Source organism: Bombus affinis, chromosome 8 (genome assembly GCF_024516045.1).
Source record: "Bombus affinis isolate iyBomAffi1 chromosome 8, iyBomAffi1.2, whole genome shotgun sequence".
Taxonomy (NCBI): domain Eukaryota; kingdom Metazoa; phylum Arthropoda; class Insecta; order Hymenoptera; family Apidae; genus Bombus; species Bombus affinis.
The window spans coordinates 16,277,747-16,301,873 of record NC_066351.1 but is presented as its reverse complement, the minus strand read 5'-3'; the positions used below and the strand labels follow the sequence as shown (position 1 = coordinate 16,301,873).

Genomic DNA, 24,127 nt, shown 5'->3' with positions numbered 1-24,127 from the left:
GAAACCCGACATCCAACTTTCTCGTTGTTGTCGCAGCTGCCGTTGCCGCTTCCGGTTACGTACACACGCGTGTCCTGTCCGGTCAATAGTAATTCGCGTTTTGCACGCGCCCACGCGGTCGTCTACGCTCGAACCGTATAACTCGACGACGTTGTTTCTTCCTTTCGCTTCGATCGGTCGTTGTTTTCACGCTGTGGAACGCGTGACTTTTCCTCTTCGACGTGCACGCTCGCGCGCATAATTCGCACCCTCTTTTCGTCGTGCCTCGATGAACATCGTGCTCCGGCTACCTCTGCCAACGATTAAACCGTTATTTCCACGAAATGTTGTTCTTGCGATTAACCTCTGGCTGCCTGCTTTTTCCTTCCTTCTCCGGATATCCCGATAAGCTGACGCGTAATCTTCATATAAATAATAAATAAAACTTTTATTCGAAAGGTCGTGAAATCCTTTCTTTCCAAGTTCGTAGCTTTTAATTCGTATTCTAGACGGTGAAAGGGCTATGTGTCAACTAGGAACGACAAGCACGCAGTGGACGCGTTGAAGATGGGTTCTGCGAGGCGATAGATCTTTATTTAACCTTCCGTTGTACGCGGTTATTCGATGAGCGAACGTACGTAGAAGAATTTCAGATTTCACCAGAGACACGTTTCTTCGTTAGGGCTACCAGGTGTTCCATGGATTAGCCGCGAGCCCTGCGCGTCGCACCGGTTTGCCATCGTTCAATAGACGATAGCTTTTAGGACTTTCGTACAAATTCTGTTTTCCTATTTTCTTTTTTGTCGAATAGCGGCAGAGTTTCCTATTCTTCGCCGAATCTTACATCGACCATCGAGGCATTTTCCGAGAAAATGTTGCAACTTTTGAAACGTGCTGTACATCGGTGTAAAAGACGGTGTTGCACAGCAAGGACCCGAAGAAGGTTTCTATTTTAAAGAGGAGTCTGCGGCCGAGAAATTATTTACGGCGCGGCCCATTTATTTTTGCAGTTACGCCTCGAGTGGAACTCGGTGAAGGTGGCCGTTCCTCTCCCGTTCAATCAACCGGGATGGTTAATTTAGAATAGTCTCCGACTCGTGAGAAATGGGTTTTATCGAAATACCGTCCGAAAGGTACAGCCGCGCTTCGATAAAAACGCTTCGAGTCGGAATGCATCGGCGATCGGGCGTGTACGGATATCCACCGTCCGGTGGAAACAGAGACTCGCAGCAAGATGTTTCGGTCAAATCGATCCGCAAATGAAGCCATTTCTCGGCACGTTCGACTCGAGAAATACCGTCTCTTAAGCGCCCTTCTACGCGTATTTCTTCCTGGCGATTTAAATCGTAAGCCTAGCTGCGGGCAAACGTACTTTTACGGGATGTTCGAGAAGCGCGTTCGTTTACCCAGAAGCTTTATTTGCAAAACGAAGATCGCACGGTGCAAAGCAAAAGAGTCCTTCGAGCGTTGCTTGAAAAAACGAAATTTAGTCTTGGAGCTTCGCTATTTAATGTACAAGGAGAATTCACGGACGTACGTACGCCGAACGAAACGTTCTTCGAAAAAACTGTTAACTTTCCGTTATATTATCCAAAAAAGTTACTCTTAAAAGGGACATTGTAACGTAAAAAATAAACGCCGAGCTAAAATGCCGAATGTTGCCAAACTTGCTGTTCCATCGGAGTAACTTAATATTCCGCATACCCTACGACCCCAAAGTGGACCTACTTTCTCTATAGTATTCTCCTTACAACGTCAAAGATACAAGGAAAATCACGAAAAACCGTTTCAACCTTCCATTAACCGAAACTCTCTTACTCTCGCGCCATCCCATTGAAACGATCTTTCGTCGAAACTTCGATCGTTCGGACTTGGTTTCGTCTTTCAAAGAACGATTCGAGCCTCGAATCGTGGACGCGAATCGAACCGGCTGTCATCGAATCGATACCTGTCCAGGTCTCTCTATCGTTACTCGAAAGCGTTAACGATCGTTGGCAAAGCCACGAGACACGTTCCTATCCGATCGATCAAGAAACCAAGCGACCGTTCTCGTCGGCGCGACGGTCGGGATTGCGGCCGTCGAGCGTGTAACACAAAGGCGGCTACGAGTACGAGTTGCAGGATCGATAACGCCTTTAGAACGCTACCGGACATGTACGTGGAACGAGGCGTAGAACGCGATGACCAACGGCGTAGAGGCTAGCCGCGTGACCCTTCGACACGGGGGTACCCCGTAGTCGCTACCCCGTGCGGATAGAAGGCAGCGAACAGGGAAAGACACGCTTAGTCTCGGGTCTAACGGATACGTATTTACCTACCGTACTTACATAGAACCGAAGAACACCGTAGGAGAAACGTCGTATGGGATTATTGAGCACCACTGGCTTCTACCTGGTCGTTAATAGGAGAGCGGAGAGCACGGAATGTCCTCGTAAAAGCGAGCGAGAGGGACGGCGAGATTGAAGGGGATAGACGAGGAGGACACGGATGGCGGGCTGGTGTTTAAAGAAGGACACTCGATATAGGAGGCATTGTACCCGGTTACCGTCAGCCGTTCCAGGTGCTGGAGGGCAGTCGGCTCTCGCCACGGGACGGGCATATACGCTTGCATTTCCTTCTCCGTGCGAACGAAAGGAATCGTCGTGCCTCGTCGATCGCACGCAGCGACGGCCGCGTGTTTGTTCAAGAGGAGAACGCGAGAAAAGACAGAAGAGAAGCGACGCGCGGCTTTTGGCGAGTTTCTCTAGCCACTAGCCAACGAAACGGACCGATCGTCATCGCGGTCGTGGTCGTGGTCGTGGTCGTGGTCGTGGTCGTGGTCGTGGTCGTGATCGTCGTCGTGGTCGTCGTGTGTCTGCACCGGGAATCGGGACGCACAGCCGGCGAAACGCGCGCGAGTGGGAGAGGATTGACGACGGGAGAGTGAGAGAGAGAGAGAGAGAGAGAGAGCGCGAGGGGGAGGGGGAAGAGAGCGAGACCGAGTAAAAGGCAACAGGGGGGAAAGAGAGTCGAGGAGAGAAAGAGAACGAAAGAAAGAAAGGAAAATAAGGAGGGAAGAAGCGACAGGGACGGCTGTGGATCGTGTGCCGCTCTGCAGTGCGACATTCGACGACAACACACGCTCGTTGCTTCCCGTCCCTTCTACGGCACACCGAGTGCTAATCAACTTTCGTACACACGCGCGCTCCTCCGCGTCTCCTTCGGTGATTCCGCTTACGGACCCGTGCTCTCTTCACCGCCTTAAAAACGCCGTTTCTCTTTGTTCCCGCGACTCCTTCGACCTCGACGCTGCTCGAATCCGCGAGTCGATCGGACGCTGCACGCTCGTCGATACGCTCGCCTATACGTATATCATATATACGTAGAAGAAAGTTACGTGACTGTACAAGGATCGAGGGGGAACGTTCGTAAGGGCCGGTTTCTAACGACGAGGTTTCCATTCCGATCGAGACGTTAGTTCCCTTCGCGACGATCGATGTGGTGAACGAGTGAAACGACGCGTTCCAAGTACGATCGGCGAAAGGTATTTCAGAATTTGGTGAATCGATTTGCGAGAGAAAGGGAAAAAGAAGAGTCACGGTCGACGCGTTTTTCCCCGCGCGTCAGAAAATCCGGCGGTTTGTAAACAGAGAGAGAGAGAGAGAGAGAGAGAGAGAGTCTGGACGAGTGGCGAAACGAGCAGACGCTGCTACTCGCTTTTATCGACGATCGTTTCAACGTGCGAATCTTGTGCGAAGAAAAACGTAATCCGTGGGGCCGAGTGCGGTGTTGGCGAGACGCTCGGGCATCGACGGAGGAGGATGTGCAGGAGGTCGGCCTGGTGATACAGCCTGGTCGATGTCTTCCGGGCGACGGTCACGTCACGGACGGCATGCGAGACACGAGCCACGTGAATGTTGTACGCCGTTGAATCTTCCTTTCCGCCAGGCGAATTATTCTGGACCGGCATGGAACCCGTGAAAGCCAAGTACGTAGTTTACATACATCGGCTAACTGCAGGAAATTTCGCAGAGTTGGAGAAACTTGTCGACGATGCGCGCGTCTCGGCTCTTTGTCTCTCGCCTTTCGTCTACGATCTACGTTCGTTTACGCTCGATATTAAATCGCTCCGATGCTTCGTCGACCAGTTCGCGTTTCCACACTAACTTTGAGACAGTTGTTTTCGGTTTATGCGCGTTATACGCACGATTCAGAGACTGGAACGGAGACGAGCGATATCGTAGAAAGCCGCGTTTTCACTGACGTCGACGTTGTTTTTTCGTGCTTTTGTTTCGTTCGCTACGCGCTGTACTTCCTTTCGAGTAAACAAGCTCTGTTACGTCCTTCCTTTACCAACCTATCGATGTACCATATCGATGTATCGTTTACTCGCACAAATATCTCTTTATTACAATTATCAACGATAATAAGCCGCTTTTCTCTTATCTTATCCTTTCTTCTTTTCAAGCTGAAAGTTTTCGCTCGAATATTTACAACGAGATCTTTCAGTTCGCAAATTCCGATTCTTACTCCCGTGCTTCTCAAACGATTTTCCCCTTTACGCGAACAATTTCCTTCCAATTTGTTCCTTCTACCATGATTTTATTTCTCTCTGCGTCGCGCTTAACTAATCGTTTCAACCGAGCAGGAATCTCCGGATGAGAAACGTTCCCCGTAGTCTTCGCCTTCGACGGGTTTTTCAATCGACGCGCTTTGCCTCAGACACGCGCCTGTCCGATTTCCAAATTTCTATTTATTACTATCTTCGACGCGACATTAGCATTTTGAACGCGGACAACCGTGAAATGGAGTTTACGCCGGTCGCGATGAATGGAGCTTACGTCGATACCGTTCCCAGGCAAAATCGCAAGAAACCTCGTTTTCCCGATATCTCCCCTCGTGAAGAAATTCGTAAATATTTCGTGACTCGGTTCGACGGCCATCGATCCATAGGAATTGGGGAATACGCGCAAAAAGTCGATCGGAAACGAGCCGGCCAAATAGAAAGGGGGAAATGGGAAAAATAATCGTCGTTGTTCGACGTTTTCTTCCCGATGGAGTTGCTTCGTTGTAGGATAGAGCCTTCTTCGTGCTCGAATAAATTTCATTTTTCTCTCTCCAGCGATAACGTACGATACGAAAGGGTCTGCTAAAGTGAATTTTCCGTATCGTTTCAGCTTTGATATTTATCATTTTCCGTTATCGTAGCGCGCGTCACGAAATTTTCGGCTATCGCTTTGTCGTCTGATACGTCTCGCGATCTTTGCGAAGATCACAAGGCGTAATGATTCGAATCTACGTAATTTGTGATTACGTAATGCGAATCTACGCGAGTCGCAAAATTCCCATTTACGATTGACTTACGTGCGAACAGGCTTGATAAAATTACCGTCGCGATCGTTATTATCGCGTTTGTAAAGCGCGGTAGCAAAACGTCATCTCTGATCGGATATTGTGCGCGTAACGGCGATCGAATACGGTCACGCGTTCGTACGGGTGAATCGAGCTCGGCAAATTTGCCGCGCAACATCACCGCGATACTTTGGAAAATTGAGTTTTCCACGACGCGTTGATAATCGAAATGTCGCCGCTCCAATTTTCGTCGCAATCGCGTCAGTTCCGCGAATGGGCGTCGACTTTTGCACGCGTTTCGACGACACTTCCGTCGAAAGACTCTATCTGCGATTAACTGCGTTCCAGTTCTCGTTTACGATATTCTTCTTTGAAACGGTATTTTCGTCTTCTTTTTTTGCCACACGACTATCACGGCAGAAACAACTCGGGTTTCTGCTAACGCTGTTCAAACAGGCCTGGATACGTACTCGTATTTGCTTGTACCTCTCCGTCGCGAGTAACGATCGCGGCCCGGCCGATCGATCCGACGATCGAAGCATAAAGCTGCCGTCGAAAACGCACTTTCCACGCGATCTGTCTACCTTTTATATTCCGTCCATTCGCACCTTTCGTCACCGCCCTAAGCGCTAGAACGAAGATGCACGGAATGTGCGAAAATCGAAGGAAGGCGCTCGAGCTTCGGGCAATAAAATTGGGTCGTTTAATTTAGGGAGCGTTCAACGCGTAAAGCGCTCTCTGACGTGTTAACTACCGTCGCGTTGTGGAAATTAGGCCGCGACAATGCGCGTGGTTTTACGCGACGCGAGTTACTTCGAATCGATTCGTCTTATCCTATCGAACCAAATCGTATACGCGATGAAACGTCGCGCGAGACATCTTGTCCAAAGATTCGGAGTAAATATCAAAATAAATATCTTTCTATCGTCTTTCGTATGAAACAAGGTTTACTCGCAAATATCGAAATACGTGGCTTTCGCAGATACGGAAGGGTTAGTATTCTTCTGGCGGAATATCGTATGCAAAGGTTTGCGCGTGGGTAGATACGCGAAAGTTCGGTCCGATCGGTGGCTACCGGAGTTGCAGAAACTCGCTTGGAAAGCGCACGATTACTCGGATGTCTGCGCCTCTGTTTCACGATCGTCGGAATATGGACGGTCTGGTAGTTGGAAGTCTTCTGCGGTGGAAGGAACGGAACTTTTGTAATATTCGGTAGAGTTCCGTAGTCTTCCAAGACGAACTTCCTTCTAAAATAACAGATTTAAAAATTCAGTTTGTTCCGCGTTCTGGTCGAATAACATTGCCTAGGACGACTTTCCAGTTCGTTCAAACAATAGGAAACGTTCGTCGCTACTCGCAACTTACTTTCCCCCCATTAGTCTCTTTCATTTTGCAACGCGAGGTAACACCGTTTCCGCGTTAACATCCTTCCGCGTAAGGAGGCTTGCTTCGACCGACGGTCGTCCTTTCCTCGCTGCTTTCGCTCGAAGAGACGAGAAGAAAATTTCCGAAGCGAAGTCTGAATGGAGTAAAGAGACACGTAATCTGTCACGAAGGAACGGAACGTCGCTAGGAAGAAATGGCAACCGATAACCAAGCGTATCGTTGCTGTCGTCCCTTCGGATTTCTGGGTCTTCGTTGATCGTTCCGACGGGTAGATCAAATTCCCTCGATAAATCTCTCCGTACAAATCTTTGCACAACGACGCGTGAGATTTTCATCGGCAAAAAAATTCGTAACGAGATCGCGAGCGAGGACTAAAATCGTTAGTTTCTTGGACGATGATCTTAGAATTTTTACTTTTCTTCGTGTTCAATGGCCAAAGGCTCGTCCGTCGTGAGCTTCGCCGACGGAAATGCGAACGAATCGCACATTTTCTCGCAGTTACAACGACTCTATAGCGCCTTATGTCAAAGTCATAACGATATTATATCGCGATATCACCTGGATCGATGGAGAAACGGGGCCACGTTGCAAGGGAAAGATGGTTGCATCAGCTAAGATGCGGTTGCGTTACGGCATCGTGTGAAAGTTTAGCTATTCGCACGGTGAGCGTAACACGGATGACATCACAAACCGGATCGTCTCGAATCTCGATCGAAAAAGTCGATTTCACTTCCGTGTAGACGAATATCCTCCGTGTAGATCGTCCGGTTTGTTCTTTCGTCCCACGTCCGCGTCGATCATGTACGCTCGTGCGTAGTCGGTAAATGCGATTGCCCATCGATCGTAGTTTTATGCAGCGGGACGATTCTTCGGATTATATTTACGACTATGGCGCGCGTCGACTGGGTACGTCTTGCGTTTAATAATCATTCGAGGCACGGTGCATCGCGTGAAACGTCAAGCAACGACGCTCGTCGACAAACGTCGCCGCGACGGAGAATGAAAGAAACGAAGCTGTACGACGATTGTACTCGAGACGTAGATATATCGTACTACGCTTGCAGGGTAAATTTACTTCGAATTTACTCGTCCGACGGACGCAACGATTTCCGTAAGAGTACACTCGGGTAGAATCGTCCACTCTTAAAAACGATTCTCATTTTAAAATCGTCGAGCTTGACGTTACACAGTGATAGGTGGAATTATAGAAAGACGGAATACTTTGCTTACCACGGATATAACGCGGCGAATGAGTTAACTCTTCGAGAATCTTACCTTCTCCCCGGTTAGTCCTCGTCCTTTCCTCGCGTTCGGATCGAGTTCCCTTTCGAATTCGAATTGCAACAGGATCTCGTGCCCGTTATCTGGTTATTACAGCGCCGCGAGGTACGTACCTATGCAAGCAGCTGGTTCTCCGGTGAATTTAAACGCGGCATTAAGTCAAATTGCAACGAAGCCTCGTGCACGCGACGATCGTATCGCGGTCCAAACTAACGTAAGGCAGCACGCGTGCGACGGAATCGACTCGTTGCAAGTGGTTCCCAAGTGGCTCTGTAGACTAGATCGATAGAGCGTGTCGAGAGACTTCGTCGAAAGGTTATCCTTTCCTCCGGTCTTTCTTCGCCTCCGCATCTTCTATTTTCTATTTGCTATTTCCTTCTTTTCGTCGTATCTCTTCCTTCGCTGCATCCTTGGACGTATCGTTGGAACGATAAAGAGAGCGAAGGTATGTCTCGAAAGAAAACGGCAAACGAACTTCGAACGGTACTCTTAAATAGAGGCTTGGCGAAGTTCGAGTGAAATCGAAGCTTCCTCCAGTCGTTCTTTCGTAGATACGAAACGACAAATCGAAAGGTCGACGCCGCGGGATCTACGGCACAGTCGTTTACGACGGTAAACTCTCGTAGAATTTAAAGGGACGTAAAATTTTTACGAACCGTCACGCGTACGATTCGACGAATCATCCTTCTCCCTAGGTACGAAATAAGCAGCGAATCATAGCACGGTTTACGACGTTGAATTATCAGCACGTAGGGAACGTTCGCGCGAACCCTTCCTCTCAACCGACTCGATTTTTCCGATTAAACGTACCTTCGTCGATCGAAAGTACGATTCGAGAATATATTCTAGCAAACGATCGTTCGTAAGCGCATTTTTATCCTTTCTCGAGCTTTTTTTCTTTGCGTCACCGTACGACATAATCGAGCATCGAGGGTAAACGGTCTTATGGTTGCAGAATGGCTCCTACAGGGATGCCCCCAGTCACCGGTGTTCTACAGCCACCCACGGGATCGACTCTGTCAGGGAGCACGATAGCAAACTACAAGAAAAGCTGGTGGAGAAGAGTGGCCTCCTGCTTGGCGTTTCTTGCCGCTTTTTCCACTGCCATGTCCTTGCTCCTCGTCTGGAGCGAGGCCGCGGCCTTGAGGTAAGTTTCTTCGTACACGAAGCTAAAAACAGGAGGAAAAGAGTATGTCCGATCGTTGCTCGTTTTCTGCCAATCCTTTAGTTTCGTTTATCCCTCCGTTTAATACGTTTAAGAAATACGAAAGTTGATCGTCAAAATTTAAAAGCGTACATATACTTGCGTACAAATTTTACAACACCGTAAAATAGAAAACTCCGATGCTTCTGAAGCTATCGTCACCATCCCCGTTAGTCCAACGAGAATGTTTAGTATCCCTTTTTCTTACTCTCCCTCTCTCTCTCTCCCTCTCTCTCTTTCTCTTTCAACGTTCTGTATCCCGTTCGTCGAAATGTACGGTAATCCACGTGTCAATTTATGGCAATCAGGGAAAAACGAACGACAAATTGCGAACCGTATCGCTGATTTCGATTGATGTCTACCACAATTACGCATGCGTGTTGGTCGATCGCGAAACCGACCGGTCGTCTGGCCATTTTTCGAGCTCGTTTATCGTACAAAGTTAAATATTTGATCGCAAGCTTTCATCGAGATTCGAGCGACAAAACACGGGTAATCCGGATAATTGATAAAGATCGTTTCAACTGTTATTAACGCCGATCGACGAGCTATTCGTGTAATTTGGCTCGTAATTTATACTTTTATGACGCGATTCGTCTCGCAGGCAAAAAAGAAAAAAAGAAAAAAGAAAGAAAAAAATATACTTTACAAGCGCGACGTATAAGTTGTTTGCCTTCGAGTGAGATTCGATTAATTACGTCGTTTCGCTTTGACGACGTTGCATCGTTTTCGATATAAAAAGTAATATTAGCGTGTAAATGCCAGAGTAGATAGAAAAAAGCATGGAAATAGCTTTGATAGCTGGCGAGTAGTCGATATCGTTCGAGACGCACGAAACAGCTAGTCCCTTATCTCTCGACATCTACAAAGAGCACGTTCTCGGTTGCGTTAAAGAAATACGATTGTTAAACGAAGTTAATTACTAGGTCACTCGAGACGATTATCCTTTCCCTCGGACCCTCGTGACCAAAGGCTGCTCGACACGAGTCTTTCAAAGAAAGAACGTTCGACGTTTACTTCGAACAGGATCGCTATTAATATCAAACGTTATTAATTAATCAACGTAATTAATTCGCCGTGCTCGTTTGAATTTTAATCTCGAGCGTCCACGAATTACGTACCTGCGTCGTACTCGAAAATATTTGCATATCAAAGAGCTCGCATTCTTGGCGATCATCTAGGTATACTCGGGTCGTTTTATCGTTTTATCGTTGACTCGATGCAACGACGGAACGTAACAACGGTAAAATAAAGATAGATGCGGATGACGCGAACAACGTAGCCCGTGCAAATCGCGATTCATCGTCGGATCTTCGAGTTCCAGCAAATCGGATTTTACGCTAAATCTGACACGTACGAACCGAAGCTTGTGCCCTCGACTTCCGCGCAAGAATCGAACGATACGTTCGACCAATTGTTCGAAGACTTTGATTTTCAAGCTTCGACAGCCGTACCGTCGCTTCCCCCGATAAACAGACGGGTATCGACGGATTCGCAGAGGCGTTCGAACGTCCGTCAATAGTACATACACGCGGCCTAAACGAGAAACGGTTCATCAACCACGTGTGTGTACATGCCGGGCTTAATAAGAGCTCGGCCGTCGATGTGTACTTAGGTTAAAGCGGACGTTTCGTTGCAGGAGGCAGGCGTTCGACGCCAACATGACCAGGGACTACGTGTTGAACAGCGTCTCGATGGACAATCCTGAATTGGTGGCGTACATCAGAGAGGTTCAATTGAAGCCAACCACGCAGCAGGATCCGTCGAACGCCACTCAAACCACGGAGGAGAGGTACGTGGCGGGTCTGACCGAGGGAAAACGCGAGGGCGTGTACGTGGAGTACATCAGCAGGGTAAGGAGAGATCTTCTCGTTCGTTTGGGCGACGACGGTTACGAGTGCCGTCGGCTAATTTATCTCCAAGGTTGATTTCCTCCCTAGTTTTAATAAGCAGCAAATATCAGTAAAAGTAGGAAAATTTGTTTCCCTCGTCGAGCTTCGTCTCGTAGACGTCTTATTATCTTATTATACAAGGCAGCGAGGAATTCAGGCGGTCTCGTCTACTTTTTAATTATTTTAACGCGATATTTCGATTCGACACTCGGCTAACTAGCACAATATTTAAGTAGCGTGTATATTTAAACGGGACTATATTTATCGAGTCGAAATTTCAGTCAGAGCACTCGACGACTAATTGAATTTCCGCCGAATAGAACTACCGCTAACAAGGAGAGGGCAAGAAGCAGTTGGCTGTGCGCGCGTTCGATGCTTTATGATCGTTGTGACGATAAAAGAGCCTGAAAAGTATTCGAACGCGGCTTTATTAATTTCTTTCATTTTTACCAACGTCTTACGTCTGAAGTATTTTTATTAGAATTTTCACTCTGAAAGTCGTAAGCACGCGCGACGGTAGTCGGAGAAAGGAGTAGGTGGAGAAAAGATCGCCTGTCTAGAATTCGGATACGTAGATAATATCTTATCGCGAGATTTATTTAAGAATTATACGAATTATTTCCTTTTACAGATAGGTGCCATTTCCAGTACGGGCTGGTTGGAACGTAACTTAAGTTGGAGAGGCGTTCTGATCCTGACTGATCCCAGAAGCTTCTTCGAGGCGCACAGAGGCACCAGAAATCCAAAGACCAGAGTTCTTCACGCTTGCCTCAGTACCGACAAGGATACCAAAGAAGTGAGCGTATATTCGAAACGTTCGAATGCTCCATCGATTCGGATAAATCGCGCTAATTATCTCTACCTATAACGACGCTTTTATCTCTATGCGAGCTCGTTCGAATTTCAGATTACCTATCATCAAGAATCCGAGGTTCAAGTTACCAAGTTGGGCGAAGGGCCGAATAGCCTCGTGTCGTCGGACGAGGGTTTCCCCACTACGAGATTGAAATGCTTCCCTTTGTACAGCGTTTTATTGGCGTACAGTGCCACTACCTTGGATTACCTGAGTCTAGATAGTCCGGATGCGCAAGACAGTCAGGTAACTATCGTTAGCGATTTCTCAAATTCCGTATTCAATACGTTTTATGATATTTCGTCCTGTTCCTTGACCTTTCCATCGTCCAGCGTGGATCGTTACCGTCCAAAGAAAATATTTTCTTTTCACGCTGATCGCGTTTGTGCAGGTTCTGGATACGATCCCCTGGGAGACGACCAGGATATCCGTAGTGTCTATTCGTTGGAGTCCTCACCATAGCGAAACCGAGACGAAAAACCTGATCGATAAGATGACTAGCAGACGATACAAGCTGATGTACACGACCGACACTGGGAACTTGATCTTCTTGTACAACGCGTTGCTTAAGATTTGAACTTGCTTGACTAGGCTTGCTTTCCACCGACACAGCATCGTTCTACGTTCCTTCGTGCGTTTTTAAACAAACACGAGCCCCAACAGCGATGAGAAATATCTTTCTTTCGAGCGAATGAAATATTGTTCGCGGAACGGCGTTCGTGACTTTCCTTCAACGATCGAACGAAATCTGGGTCGTCGAAACGATTCCGACTTCGTCGTCGAAGCGAAGAAGGGGACGCGAACTCCGTCGTCGAACGTACCTTTTATTTTCTATAAAAATATGTTTCTTACCGCGCGTGTGCGTATCGGATCGTAGAATGGCCAAGATTTTTCGTTTTCGTCCGTTCGAATACATCGATACGCGTCTAGTATCGACGAATAGACCAGCCGTTTCTTCTTCTTCGTTTATCTTTTTTTTTTTTTTTCCGCGACAAAGACTGAGTCGAGAGTTACGTCCCCGAGGTATAGTTATCCGCAAGGACGCTGATCGACCAGAGTCTCCGGCGTCGAACAACCTCCTTCCGACGTACGATTCGACGATCGATCGTCGTTTTTGGCGCGAACAAGCTCGTACGGCGAACGAAGGAAAAGAATCGAGAGAAACGAGTGTATTTAGTTTCGTATTTTCGTATTTTAGCGTAGATTCGTTTTAATCTAACGTCGAGCCAGTGTCGGATCAGGACGTTTTACGATATTGGCGCGTTTTACGAATAACGTAGACTTTATTTTGTCAAAGATCGACAGTATCGCGACCTAGTACCCACCAAAAACGATCGTTACTCGCGATTTAACGAGCGCTGTCACAGTGATAATGGATTCGATTACCTACACCACGGGCCTTATTAGCACGTAAGTCGATACTTAACTAAGCTATACCAGGATACGATAAACTGGTTGTCCTCTGCTCCTTACCAAGGGCTGTATCGTGCCCCTTTATCGAGTCTCTCGTAGGATCCCAGCAGTCGTTGCTTTTACGACCAGGATAAAGTAGGTTCTTTATTGTAGGGCGGCAGCGGGGGCGGGAGTTTCCAAGTTACTCGACACCAATCATATTCGAGCTCAAAATTGCCATCTGCTCGCTTTCTTTATTGATTTTTCACGATGGTCCTTACCGTTCTTGGCCTACGGCTTATTCTCCGACCCACGAGCAAGCGATCGCTTTTGTTCTATTTTCTCTTAGGATACGGATACGGTCGTTGGCCACCTTTTGTCATTTTGTACGAAAGACCTTCGCGTGTCTCGAGAAGTTTGCCGTCGTTCCGAGAAACGAAAAAATTACCCACCTAGATAGGAACGTTCTTCGAGTTGAAACGATTTCTTACGCTTCTTGCGAAGACCACCGTAAGAGCAGAGGAAATCCGGCGGTACGAACGCGTCCAGCGTGGCGCTTTAAGCGAAAAGATACCCGATTGCAGGGTGCCCGATACTTAATTACGCTGTTCTCGCGATAAACTTGGCAGGGTTTATCGGTAGTCCGGCCATGGCCACCGATGTTGAGCAAATGGCAATTTATTTTTGACCAGCGTCTCGTCCGACGGTTTCGATCGAGGGAAACGAATCGTTCCTATTTCGACGGAACGTTCGTTCTCAATGTTTGGCTTGTATTCGACCAGATACGACAGTCGGTCCGATATTTAACGACTTTAGACGGTACGCGATAATACGCCTTACGACCTACGACCCGTCGCTATCAGTCTGGTCGAAAATTACGAGCTGCGCTTGCAATTATCCAACACATGTACGCACTCGTACGGATTTCGCTCGTTTGTACTTACGTTATCAGAGGTCTGCCAACCATCGCCTCCTTGATCGTCCAGCCGAACGATGCGTCCTCCTCAGCTGTTTTCTTTTTTCTCACCTCGAAAGCACCCCGAGAACAGGATGTTTGTAACGCGTGTTATTTCCTTCCGAAAGAACCGATTCTTTCGGAGAAGAATACACGTAGATATTTTGGAAATTCGTGTTTTTTTATATTCTAATGAAGAAAAGTGTATTTTTGTTTTTTAAAATAAAATTAGTAATTTTGGAAAACGACGGTCTTCGTTAAGCTTCTTACCCCTCCTCCGTTACTCGTGGAAAATTTCATTCGATAGACGGCGCTAATTGCTCCATTCTATGGCTAGAACCACGCAAATTCTCGCTTCTTTGTCTTCCGTGGGAAAAGTTTACAAGGACCGTTCTAATAGCAAAGTAGCGAACCGCCAAAGTAACGTTAACAGAGATACCGCTCGTATCGTACTCTTTGCACGTTCGAGTATCGAGCTTCTATCGCACGCGACAAATACATCGGAGAAAACATGGCAATTTAGCGACAAATCGCGCAGATCGTATTTTTAATACGCCTTCTACCGCACCGCGTTTTCATGGTCGCCTCGAGCGTTCTACGAAGAAGAATATTTCTACGGTTCGCAATTCTCGTACGTACGCTTGAAAGGTAGTGGAAGATGAATTTCTTTTTCACCGAAGAAACGATTTCGATTCGTCGCAAACTTCTTTAACGATAGTCCTCCGTGTGCTTTATGAACGATTTATAATCGTTGGGAGAAAAGCAAAAAAAAAAACAGGATTTCTCTTCGTCCAAGTTGACGCGCAAACAAGATTTCGGGAAGAAATTTCGGGAAGAGAAGTTCTCGTTGCGAGAAATTTCCTGGAAAACGTGGAATGCTGCAGCGATCCGTCACCCTGACGAAATACCTGTCAGAGGGAAAAGGCGTTTTGCCGGTTGTTTCGTTAAAATTTCCTTATCACTCACCGTATTATTATACATTTATCTACGTGGTGGATCGTCGCACAATTTTATACGTTGCCTCTCGCGACAGAAGCGGAGAAAATTACCGTCGGATGCGGCATGATCCGGGTCAGCTCGGGTCGTGTCATTCAGTCGTATAATTCTTTTTCATTAGCCACGTAGAAAACGTGGAACGGAAGAGGTTCTATCTCGCCGACATCGTCCTCGTTGCCTTTCCTACGTTTTAATTAATTAACTTTTCGCCAGACCACGCGCTACTTCTCATTTTGATTTTTCGTTACCTCGTTGCGGCACGCGATCCGAATCGATCACCGGCAAGTGGGTCAGCCCACGAAATAACACGGTTTTCCCTGGAAGCGTGCAACAAGGCAATAAAAACTGGCCAGTCGTTCGTTCGCAATAAATTCCGAGTTAGCGAACATGAACTGCGAGATGGAAAGCTGTTACGTTCTGCCGGGATCGATCATTCCGCCGCTTCTCCATAAAATTGAAAATAATAAATCGACGTAAACAAATAACGACTCGCGGCAAGCAAGACGCGTCAGCGATAACGAGGAAAATTTGATTCGTATTGCGAACGTATTTCGTGGTTGGACGTTCGCGATTGATCGCAAATTTAATCGATACCCGAGTACTTTTCTCGAGGGTGTTGCCATCTAATTACTTTATTGCCAAGCTTTATCGCGCTTCGATGGAAATTTTCCGACGAAAATGTCGTAACGAGAACGACCGAACGATCCGATCGAACCGAAATCGGAAAGCAGTTTTTACGGTCTTTTAATGCGGCAAGGTGAGATCCGGCGAAGGTGAACTTAACGGTAGCGGTTACCGCGGTTCGTTCCGCTTGAAAATCGTTTAAAGGCTCGGTAGACGCGATCTTCGATTTCCGAATTTCCGTATAACAGCGTACGTTTAAAAGCACTTTATTTACGCGTATATTAGTAGGATACGTATATAGCTTTGGTAATAAACGATCAAACGAATCACAGACGAGAAAAGCTCCGCAGTCGACGTTACAAAGGATAAAAATAAATTCGCGAGTCTTCGATCTTATCCTCGGCTCGATTCTACGCTAGAGAAGACCGATGCGGCTCTGTCGGTTGATCGATCGACGTCGCTGTAGGGTGCTTTAATTTAGATCGTGACTAGATCGTAGCGACCACCGTATATCATAGTTTAAAGCAAGATCATGGTTGGACGTTTAATCACGGAGGGAAAATCTGATGTCGCTGATAAGTTGTCGGTTTATCTTGGAAAGTTTGCCTTCGGTAGTTTCTTTTCTTTTCTTCGGCCGTATCATCGCCGAGATAAAGATTGCAAACGGCGCGCGCAAGTGTTTGTTATCATTTGGGATCAAACCGAGATTTATCGACGGTGCTCCTTCCCTATTCTTTTAACGAATTCCAAACGAATTAAGATAAAGTTTCATTGTCAACCGTTTGATTTATATCGTATATCACTCGCGACTTCACCGTTCGCTACCGATTTCCTCGTTCGTCGCTAGACGGCCAGAGTTCTCTAATTACATCGAAGCGTCTTATTTTTCGCACCTTCTTATTTGCTTCGCTTCCATTTATTTGTTTCATTTTTTTTTTTTTTTTTTTTGCAGATCCGCTCGAGAAAAGGGAATAAATATGGAGTAATGGCGATGATTCCAAGCCAATGTGCGACGTAGGTTCTTGATTTACGATTTACGAGCACTGTGAGAAGCCGATAACGGTAATACGACGGTGAAGTAAGCACGTTCTAACCGACGAAATCAAATCGAACCGCCTGATAAATCGATCCATTTAATTGCCTTTGTTCGCGTTTGGGACGATTATAACGCTCCAATTATATTTCGATTAGAACGGTGTTCTCGAATATCGATACCGGGTTTACGCTTAACGTTTACGCGCCGTTTTATCATCGATGAAACATCCACGGAATAATTTACTTTGACCGTTTCTGCTTCTCTCGGATATAATCGGTTTCATTCTTCGAAACGAACTTTATCGTAAAACGGTCCCGAGAATTACGTCTTCCCGTTAATTTCCATCGGTATCCGGAAGCGGAGCACGTCCACGTTGACGAGCTTCGTTCGAATAATTAAATTCCTGCGGTTGTTCGACCAACCTCGATCTACGGAGATAACGTATCGTTCGTCGTTGGTACACGTGCCGGCGAACCAATTTATAATTGCCGAATAACGAGGGCTGCGCGCACACCGTTCGTCAGAATTATAATCCCTACGCGTAACGGTCAAGTTGTGGCCAGGCCGAGGTTCCGCCTCGGGTGATCGTCATCGCCTACCTTTTCGTTTCGAATCTCGCCGCAATTATGTCCAGGCTGAATGTTCAGATTTTCGCGACAACTAACTCTTTAGACTTTCTATTTTCAGAGTTCCTCTCGGCATAAGAACATCGCGGATGGGTCGTTTAACGTTTTTCTACTCGTTCGTTTAAACGCGTCAATGGACTAAAATTCTTACAGCCGTTCTTTGTTTCCTGATTAGAAAATTTTAAGATCGTTATTTAAACTTAATTTTGAGATCATCGTCGATGTAGGGGCTAGCAGATATAGGTGTCGTTATTGAAAAAATGTTTACGGCAGAAAAATGTATAAGAAGAATCGTTGAACGTAAATTGGTTCGTAAGTTGAAAATCAAAGCCGAGCTATAAAGTTAAAGACGGCTATATGTATAGGAAAAAGTTGTTTCGAATATCGGCCATGACGATATATTTCGAAATAATTTGAAAATCGAGATTCCACCGGCGAAGATTTGAGTTTCGGTTTGGCACGGTCTTAACGTTAATCGCGAAAAGATTGGGAACGTTCGGGAAAATAAGAGGCAGGGGAAAAGTTGCGAGAAACACGATGGAAGAAACTAAAATTTCCGTCGATGGTCGAATCGCGATTAGATCGACGACGATTCGAAACACGATCGAGAGATAACGTTGATCCAAGAGGATTTTAAAGGAATCGATCGAAGAGGCGCGTTTAAAAATTGTTTACCGACCGATTTACTCGGATTAATGGAAATTAAGCGCGAGCTTATAGAAAGGCGGCGATTTAAACGACAGGATAATTATGTTTGATATTTTAACGATCGATGAAAAGAAACGTGATTTTATCGATCAAAGAAGGAAGAATCGCCTGTTTGTTGTAAAAAGAGAAAGATAACCGTAGAGGGTTTTTTTAGTTTATGTTTTATTTTATATTTTACAAACGATATGAAAAGTACGATAACGCGAGTGCGCGCATTTCTTTCGAATCAAGAGTACGAGAAGGACGAAAATGACAAACATGTTGTGCGATGCGATCGAAACGATCGTCGCTTTGATCACGATCGATACGAACAGATACGGATGAGCAACGTGCCGCTGCATCGGTAATTATCATTCGGCTAATGTTGTATGTTTTTCGAATCGTACGCTTTTAGTTAAATCGGGATTTAATTGGAATCCCCTAGTCAAACTCAGAGTCGAATTCGCTCTGTACGTAGCGATAAACCGTCTGCGTACACGTTTGTTCATGGAATGCAAATGAAATTGCGAATTACATCGTATGCTAGTTAACCAACGGCACAATAGTATAATCCATCGATCCAACGTCGTGTTTCCAATGAATCCAAGCAAAAGTTTCCATAAACGGTACCATACCGTTCGTAACCCTTATACCTAAATAGACGTTGCTCGTCAACGATCGACGTTTCGAAACAGCTGCTCGCAATATTTTACGTATAATGGGACGGCGCCTCGCACGACGTTTCTCTGAAAATTCAACGTATGGAAGGTACTAGCGAAATTAAGCGAGAAGCGCAAAAAAAAAAAAAAAAAAAAATCAGCGTATAAGAAAGCGATTTCAATTCGTCGAGATTACAAGTCCTTTGTCCTTTTTCCGACAGAAATTTCAGTTCTTCCAAATCAACGAACGTAACCCGTCCTAACGCTCCGATTTCTTGTAAACATCGATACGTCGTCGTGATTTCTACGACTCTTTTTTTTCCTTTGATTATAAGCGATAATAAGCGAGACTAGTGATAATAACGGATGGACAGATAGTGGCGGGTGCGATATATGCTGGCCCCTTGCTGTCACCGGGATCATTCGGTTTCACTCGATCGTCTCCGCTCTATCCGAAATATGCGGTTTACCTAAAGTGTTCGTCGCGTCGACTCCAACATCGATAAACGGTGCTCGTTTTCCGCGTCGAAGGATTCGAATTTTCTCGCGGCAGAGAGGGAAAAATAAAGAATCGAGAGAAAGAGAAGGAGGTAAAGGAAGAAGCTCGTCACCGATTACGATTCGATACGGTCGAACGGCCGCTCAATCGTCGAATCGCTGATTTTTCAGTAAATCGTCTCGGTCTGGTGGTGGTACGTGGCGTTCTTCGAGTGCAGATTCACCGATCGACCAGGGGAACGCTAATTCCAAGGAAATGGAAGGCACGGGAATGATTAACGACGCGGCCGTCCGCCAGGAGAGCAGGAAGCTGTGGCAGTACCTCGCTTCTATTTCCGGTATTTCCACGGAAACGGCCAATCCACGTTAACCTTTTCCGTTTTCTTCTTCTTTTGCAATTTCTCGCAGCTTCGTTATGCTCGTCGTAACTCGGAGTTTATCGAGATGCTAGACGTTTCGATGGAACGAGAGCAGGGTAGTTGATAAGGCAGACTGACAGTCTCGTCGGAGCGTCGATCTAATTAACGAAGCTAGTTTTTATCTATTTATCATAAAATATAAAATATAAAATAGTAACGTACGCGTTAACTATTCCTTTTGACCGTTTCGAAACTTTCCGTTAAAAAGTTTCGAGATTCCAAAGCTGTGCGCGTTTTTATCGTTCCATTTACCTTCGATTTCTGTTTGCTTCGAACTAACTTACTTTAAAATCGATTGTGTACGCCCGTGGAAAAAATGACGCGATACTGATAAAACGTAGAGTGGAAAAACACACGTTCACGTTGGAACCGATGGACGAGACAACGGAGTTACCGTTCCGCGGAGTCAGCGATTCGCGACTCGAAGATATCCCGAAAATCGTCCGGTCGGAACGGATGCGTTTCTTCGATGTCCGATGCCCGTCGTAAGGTCGATCGATTATTACCGTATTTTATTTTACACGTACGAGTCGCCTCCTTCGTATTCGCGACATATTCGCGATACGAATTTTCTGGCAACTACTCGACGTTATCTGGTCGTGCCTCATCATCCCTCGATGTGACGCAATTTTATAATTGAATTTAAGTGTAATACACGAGTGTCGGTAGAACGTGCAATTATCGGCAGATAACCGCGTAGTTATGTAAACTGTGAGATCGATCGACGAGCGTTAGGTGGGCGAAATAAAGGTTTCAAGTAAAAATCGGTCAGACGGTTTTGAATAATTTTTTGAAAACTTATTTTCTAGCATGCATACTGGTAGTCGGCGTGGGCACGGCTCTGGCATGGACCTCGCCGGTGCTTCCACAGCTGTACGCAGCCGATTCGTGGCTCGTCATCACCAAGGAACAAGGTTCTTGGATCAGCTCTCTACTCGCACTGGGAGCCATCGCTGGTGCTCTAGGTTCGGGATCGATGGCGGACAAAATGGGACGAAAAAAGTCTCTTCTTCTGCTATCCGTTCCGTTCTTGCTCTCCTGGGGTATCATCCTTGTCGCGACCGAAGTAAAGCTTCTTTACATCGCCAGATTTTTGGTCGGTATCGCCGTTGGTGCGGGATGCGTCCTCGGACCGACGTACATCTCCGAAATCTCCGAAGTCTCGACCAGAGGAACGCTGGGCGCGCTATTTCAGCTGTTTCTCACCGTTGGAATTTTTGTCGCGTTTATCCTCGGAAGCGTTCTCAACTACACCATGTTAGCCCTCGTGTGCGCTCTCATCGTCGTTTTCTTCTTGACTACCTTCTATTGGATGCCCGAATCTCCCGTCTGGTTGGTGGTTAGTAACGAGGAATTTCTATCTTTGCAGCTTTTACGGCCGACGTTGAGACGTCGATTTTGACCGACGGTCCGTCGATACTTTTAGAATCAAAACAGAAAGCAAGAAGCCATGTCGGCGATGTCGGTACTCAGGGGAGAGGACTACGATCCCAAACAGGAACTGAACGAGATGCAAAAGGAAGCAGAGGCCAGCGCGGGCAAAAAGCCCAGCCTGTCCGACATGGCGAAAGACCCGGTTAACAAGAAGGCTATGATCGCTTCCTTCGGTATGATGTTCTTTCAGCAGGCTTCCGGTGTAAACGCCGTCATCTTCTACACGGTGATGATCTTCGAGGCATCCGGAAGCTCGATGGCGCCGGAACTGGCGTCCATTCTCGTCGCGTTAGTTCAGGTTTGTTCGCTTTCGCGTATTTCTTCGATCGATCTTCGTATCGTACGACTCTTCGGAAACTGTAAATACGGTTCTCGGGACTTGCAACGAACGGAGAAGAAAGGTTTTCGTCGCGTCAATCCGGTTGTCCGACGAGATCCGATTCCAGTTTCCCGCGAGAGATTGCCGTAATCGCGTTCCAGCCGCGAATCAACGAAGCGATCCGTTCGCGAGAGACGTCGACGGTGTAAACGTTGTTCTATGCGCAGTTGGTAATGTCAGGTGTGGCGGCGTTGATCGTGGATAGAGCAGGAAGGAAGCCGCTGCTCATGATTTCCACCAGCATTATGTCGGTCAGCCTGATCGCGCTTGGATATTACTTCCAACAGAAAGACGGCGGAAACGACGTCAGCTCGCTAGGCTGGTTGCCGTTAGCCTCCTTGATCGTCTTCATGGTCGCCTTCTCCATCGGGTAAGTCGATTTCTAATTAGTATCGACGAAAGACTTTTAAACATCGTCGTTGGAGAAGGAGTGGGAGAAATCTCGCAACGAATATCGGTCCGATGAAGTGGATCTGTTATTTTTAGATTGGGCCCGGTACCATGGATGTTGATGGGCGAGCTGTTCGCCGCTGAAACAAAAGCAGTCGCCTCCAGTGTCGCCGTCATGTTAAACTGGTTGTTGGTGTTCATCGTAACAAAGACGTTCCCGATGATGAACAAGGAGTTGGGTACCGACATGACGTTCTGGATCTTCGCCGTGGTGATGGCTTGCGCCACGGCGTTTACGCACGTCTTGGTCCCGGAAACCAAGGGGAAAACCTACCAACAGATCCACGACGAACTTCAAGGTGGCCCTACCGTGGACAAATCGGTTCAACAGATGAAAGCTATCGCCTGAAAGCGATATCGATAATCGTTATCGATCTCAACGTTAAAAAAATATTTCCAACCTTTTCGTACATTCATCCGTTCGAAGCGTTCGAATCGTGTTTCCATCGCTTTCAAACGCCGATCGGATCGCGTCGTCGTATCATCGTCGATCTCGTTTATCGATCGCGCACGACCGTGGCCTAAAATCGATTTGTTATTATTTTTTCGACAAAATCACGAACAGGACGGATCCGATCGATTCAATTATTTCGTTTTATCGACCGATCGCGCGCTGCTATTGTAAGAAACGCGACCAAATGCTCGAGATGCTTTCGCGCGAAACGAACGTGGACGTTGCGGTAGAAAACGCGACCGATCGAATATGCCGTCGGCCAACGCGACGCTGTTTCTCCGTTGTACAACCGTAATTTTTATTCGATCGAATTGCCGACGTTCGAAACAGCTCCGCCGTCGCCTCTCCCAACCATCGACGCTTTGCCTCTTGCAATTTTTATCACGTCCCTGTATTTATCGCCCGTATGAAAGCGTATCGTCGATTCGTATTCGATCGTTTTTCTCGTAAGAAATTTATTTTCGTTCGGGCAAATCAATCGCGACGATTCGCTGTGACCCCGGCGACAAAGAGCAACACCGAGTTTCTCGTTTTTCGGTCGTTCAATTTCGTAATGTCGATCCCGCGGTCGTGCAACGTGCCCACGCCCGACATCATTATCGCGAGTGGACGATTATCTGGATGACGTTCACAATGGAAAGATTCGCCGTTGCATCGCCAGTCGTTCCACGTATCTCGAGCTATCGTCTTTTATTTTACATTTTCCTCGATTTCTCGAGGATATGGATACGGCGACCGCGGGACGAGTGTCTCGTGCCGATAACCACGATAACTGCTGCGAGGCTATCGTCTAGTCTGGTAATCGAACGATCGACGCGTAATTCTTTACAGCGTTTGTTTCTCTCTCTCCCATTCCTCCTTTTTCCTCCTTTACGACACGATTTTCTGACACGATCGTAACACCGCGTCACTCTCATGGCCGTAGAACAGAGGTGTTCGTTATAAAAATCAAACTCGACGTCACGATTCGGTGACTTTTTCGACTTTTTTACCTTCTCGCGTAGAAGAAGATTTATAATATTAAAAATGTAAGAAGATAATCACGCTGCGTACAATAAAGCGAAAATATTAAACTCGTATTCACGCTATTGTAATCCTTTGTAATCGTTGCTTTTCCTCGTATTCGTCGGTCTTCCTTCCGTCGCGGAAAACGGGAAAAGGATAATCGCGAGTTAATCGCCGCCAACCGACGTAATCAAAATAAACAAACGCGAAAATATGCTCGCGAATATTTTCATACAGCGATCGTTAAATCGAGTAATTTTCGGTGTCATTAAAACGCAATCACGGCTAGATGTACGGATAACGACGGTAAAAGAAATTTGAAAACGAGTATGACGTAACTTTATTTCGACGAATCGAACAGCCGCCACTTTTCTTTCGCACCAAGGTTGTTCGTGGTACTCGAGAAAGTTGGATAATGACGTCAGGTACTCGACAATCGTCCCGTTAGTCCGTGCAATTGCCTCCGTGTCTGTGTAAATATTCCAAGCGATCAGAGTCACGACGAAAAGTCGAGAAACGCTGTTCACGCTTCGTGTTCCTCGATCGTGAGATGTAGCTCGCGCTGCCAATTTTACGATTTTTAGCAC

General features: G+C 46.6%; 2 protein-coding genes across 3 annotated transcripts; both read left to right on the top strand.

Moving 5' to 3' along the window:
- The first annotated feature begins 2,900 nt into the window (after positions 1-2,900).
- On the top strand, positions 2,901-14,521 carry LOC126919764 (protein Star-like). 2 transcript variants are annotated; one of them, XM_050729351.1, is made up of 6 exons: positions 2,901-3,946; positions 8,933-9,124; positions 10,821-11,034; positions 11,705-11,869; positions 11,981-12,172; positions 12,318-14,521. In XM_050729351.1, exons 1-6 carry the CDS (start codon positions 3,873-3,875, stop codon positions 12,501-12,503), a joined length of 1,023 nt encoding a protein of 340 aa, XP_050585308.1. In that variant the 5' UTR covers positions 2,901-3,872; the 3' UTR covers positions 12,504-14,521. The 2 variants fall into 2 exon arrangements, with proteins under 2 accessions (XP_050585308.1, XP_050585309.1); XM_050729352.1 differs by lacking the exon at positions 2,901-3,946 and adding an exon at positions 7,959-8,082.
- Positions 14,522-19,043: 4,522 nt separating this feature from the next.
- Positions 19,044-23,614, top strand: LOC126919751 (facilitated trehalose transporter Tret1-like). Its single transcript, XM_050729330.1, has 6 exons — positions 19,044-19,491; positions 19,571-19,737; positions 20,628-21,157; positions 21,245-21,550; positions 21,799-22,001; positions 22,118-23,614. The coding sequence occupies exons 2-6, from the start codon at positions 19,656-19,658 to the stop codon at positions 22,428-22,430; spliced, it is 1,434 nt and encodes a 477-aa protein (XP_050585287.1). The 5' UTR covers positions 19,044-19,491; positions 19,571-19,655; the 3' UTR covers positions 22,431-23,614.
- Positions 23,615-24,127: the final 513 nt, after the last annotated feature.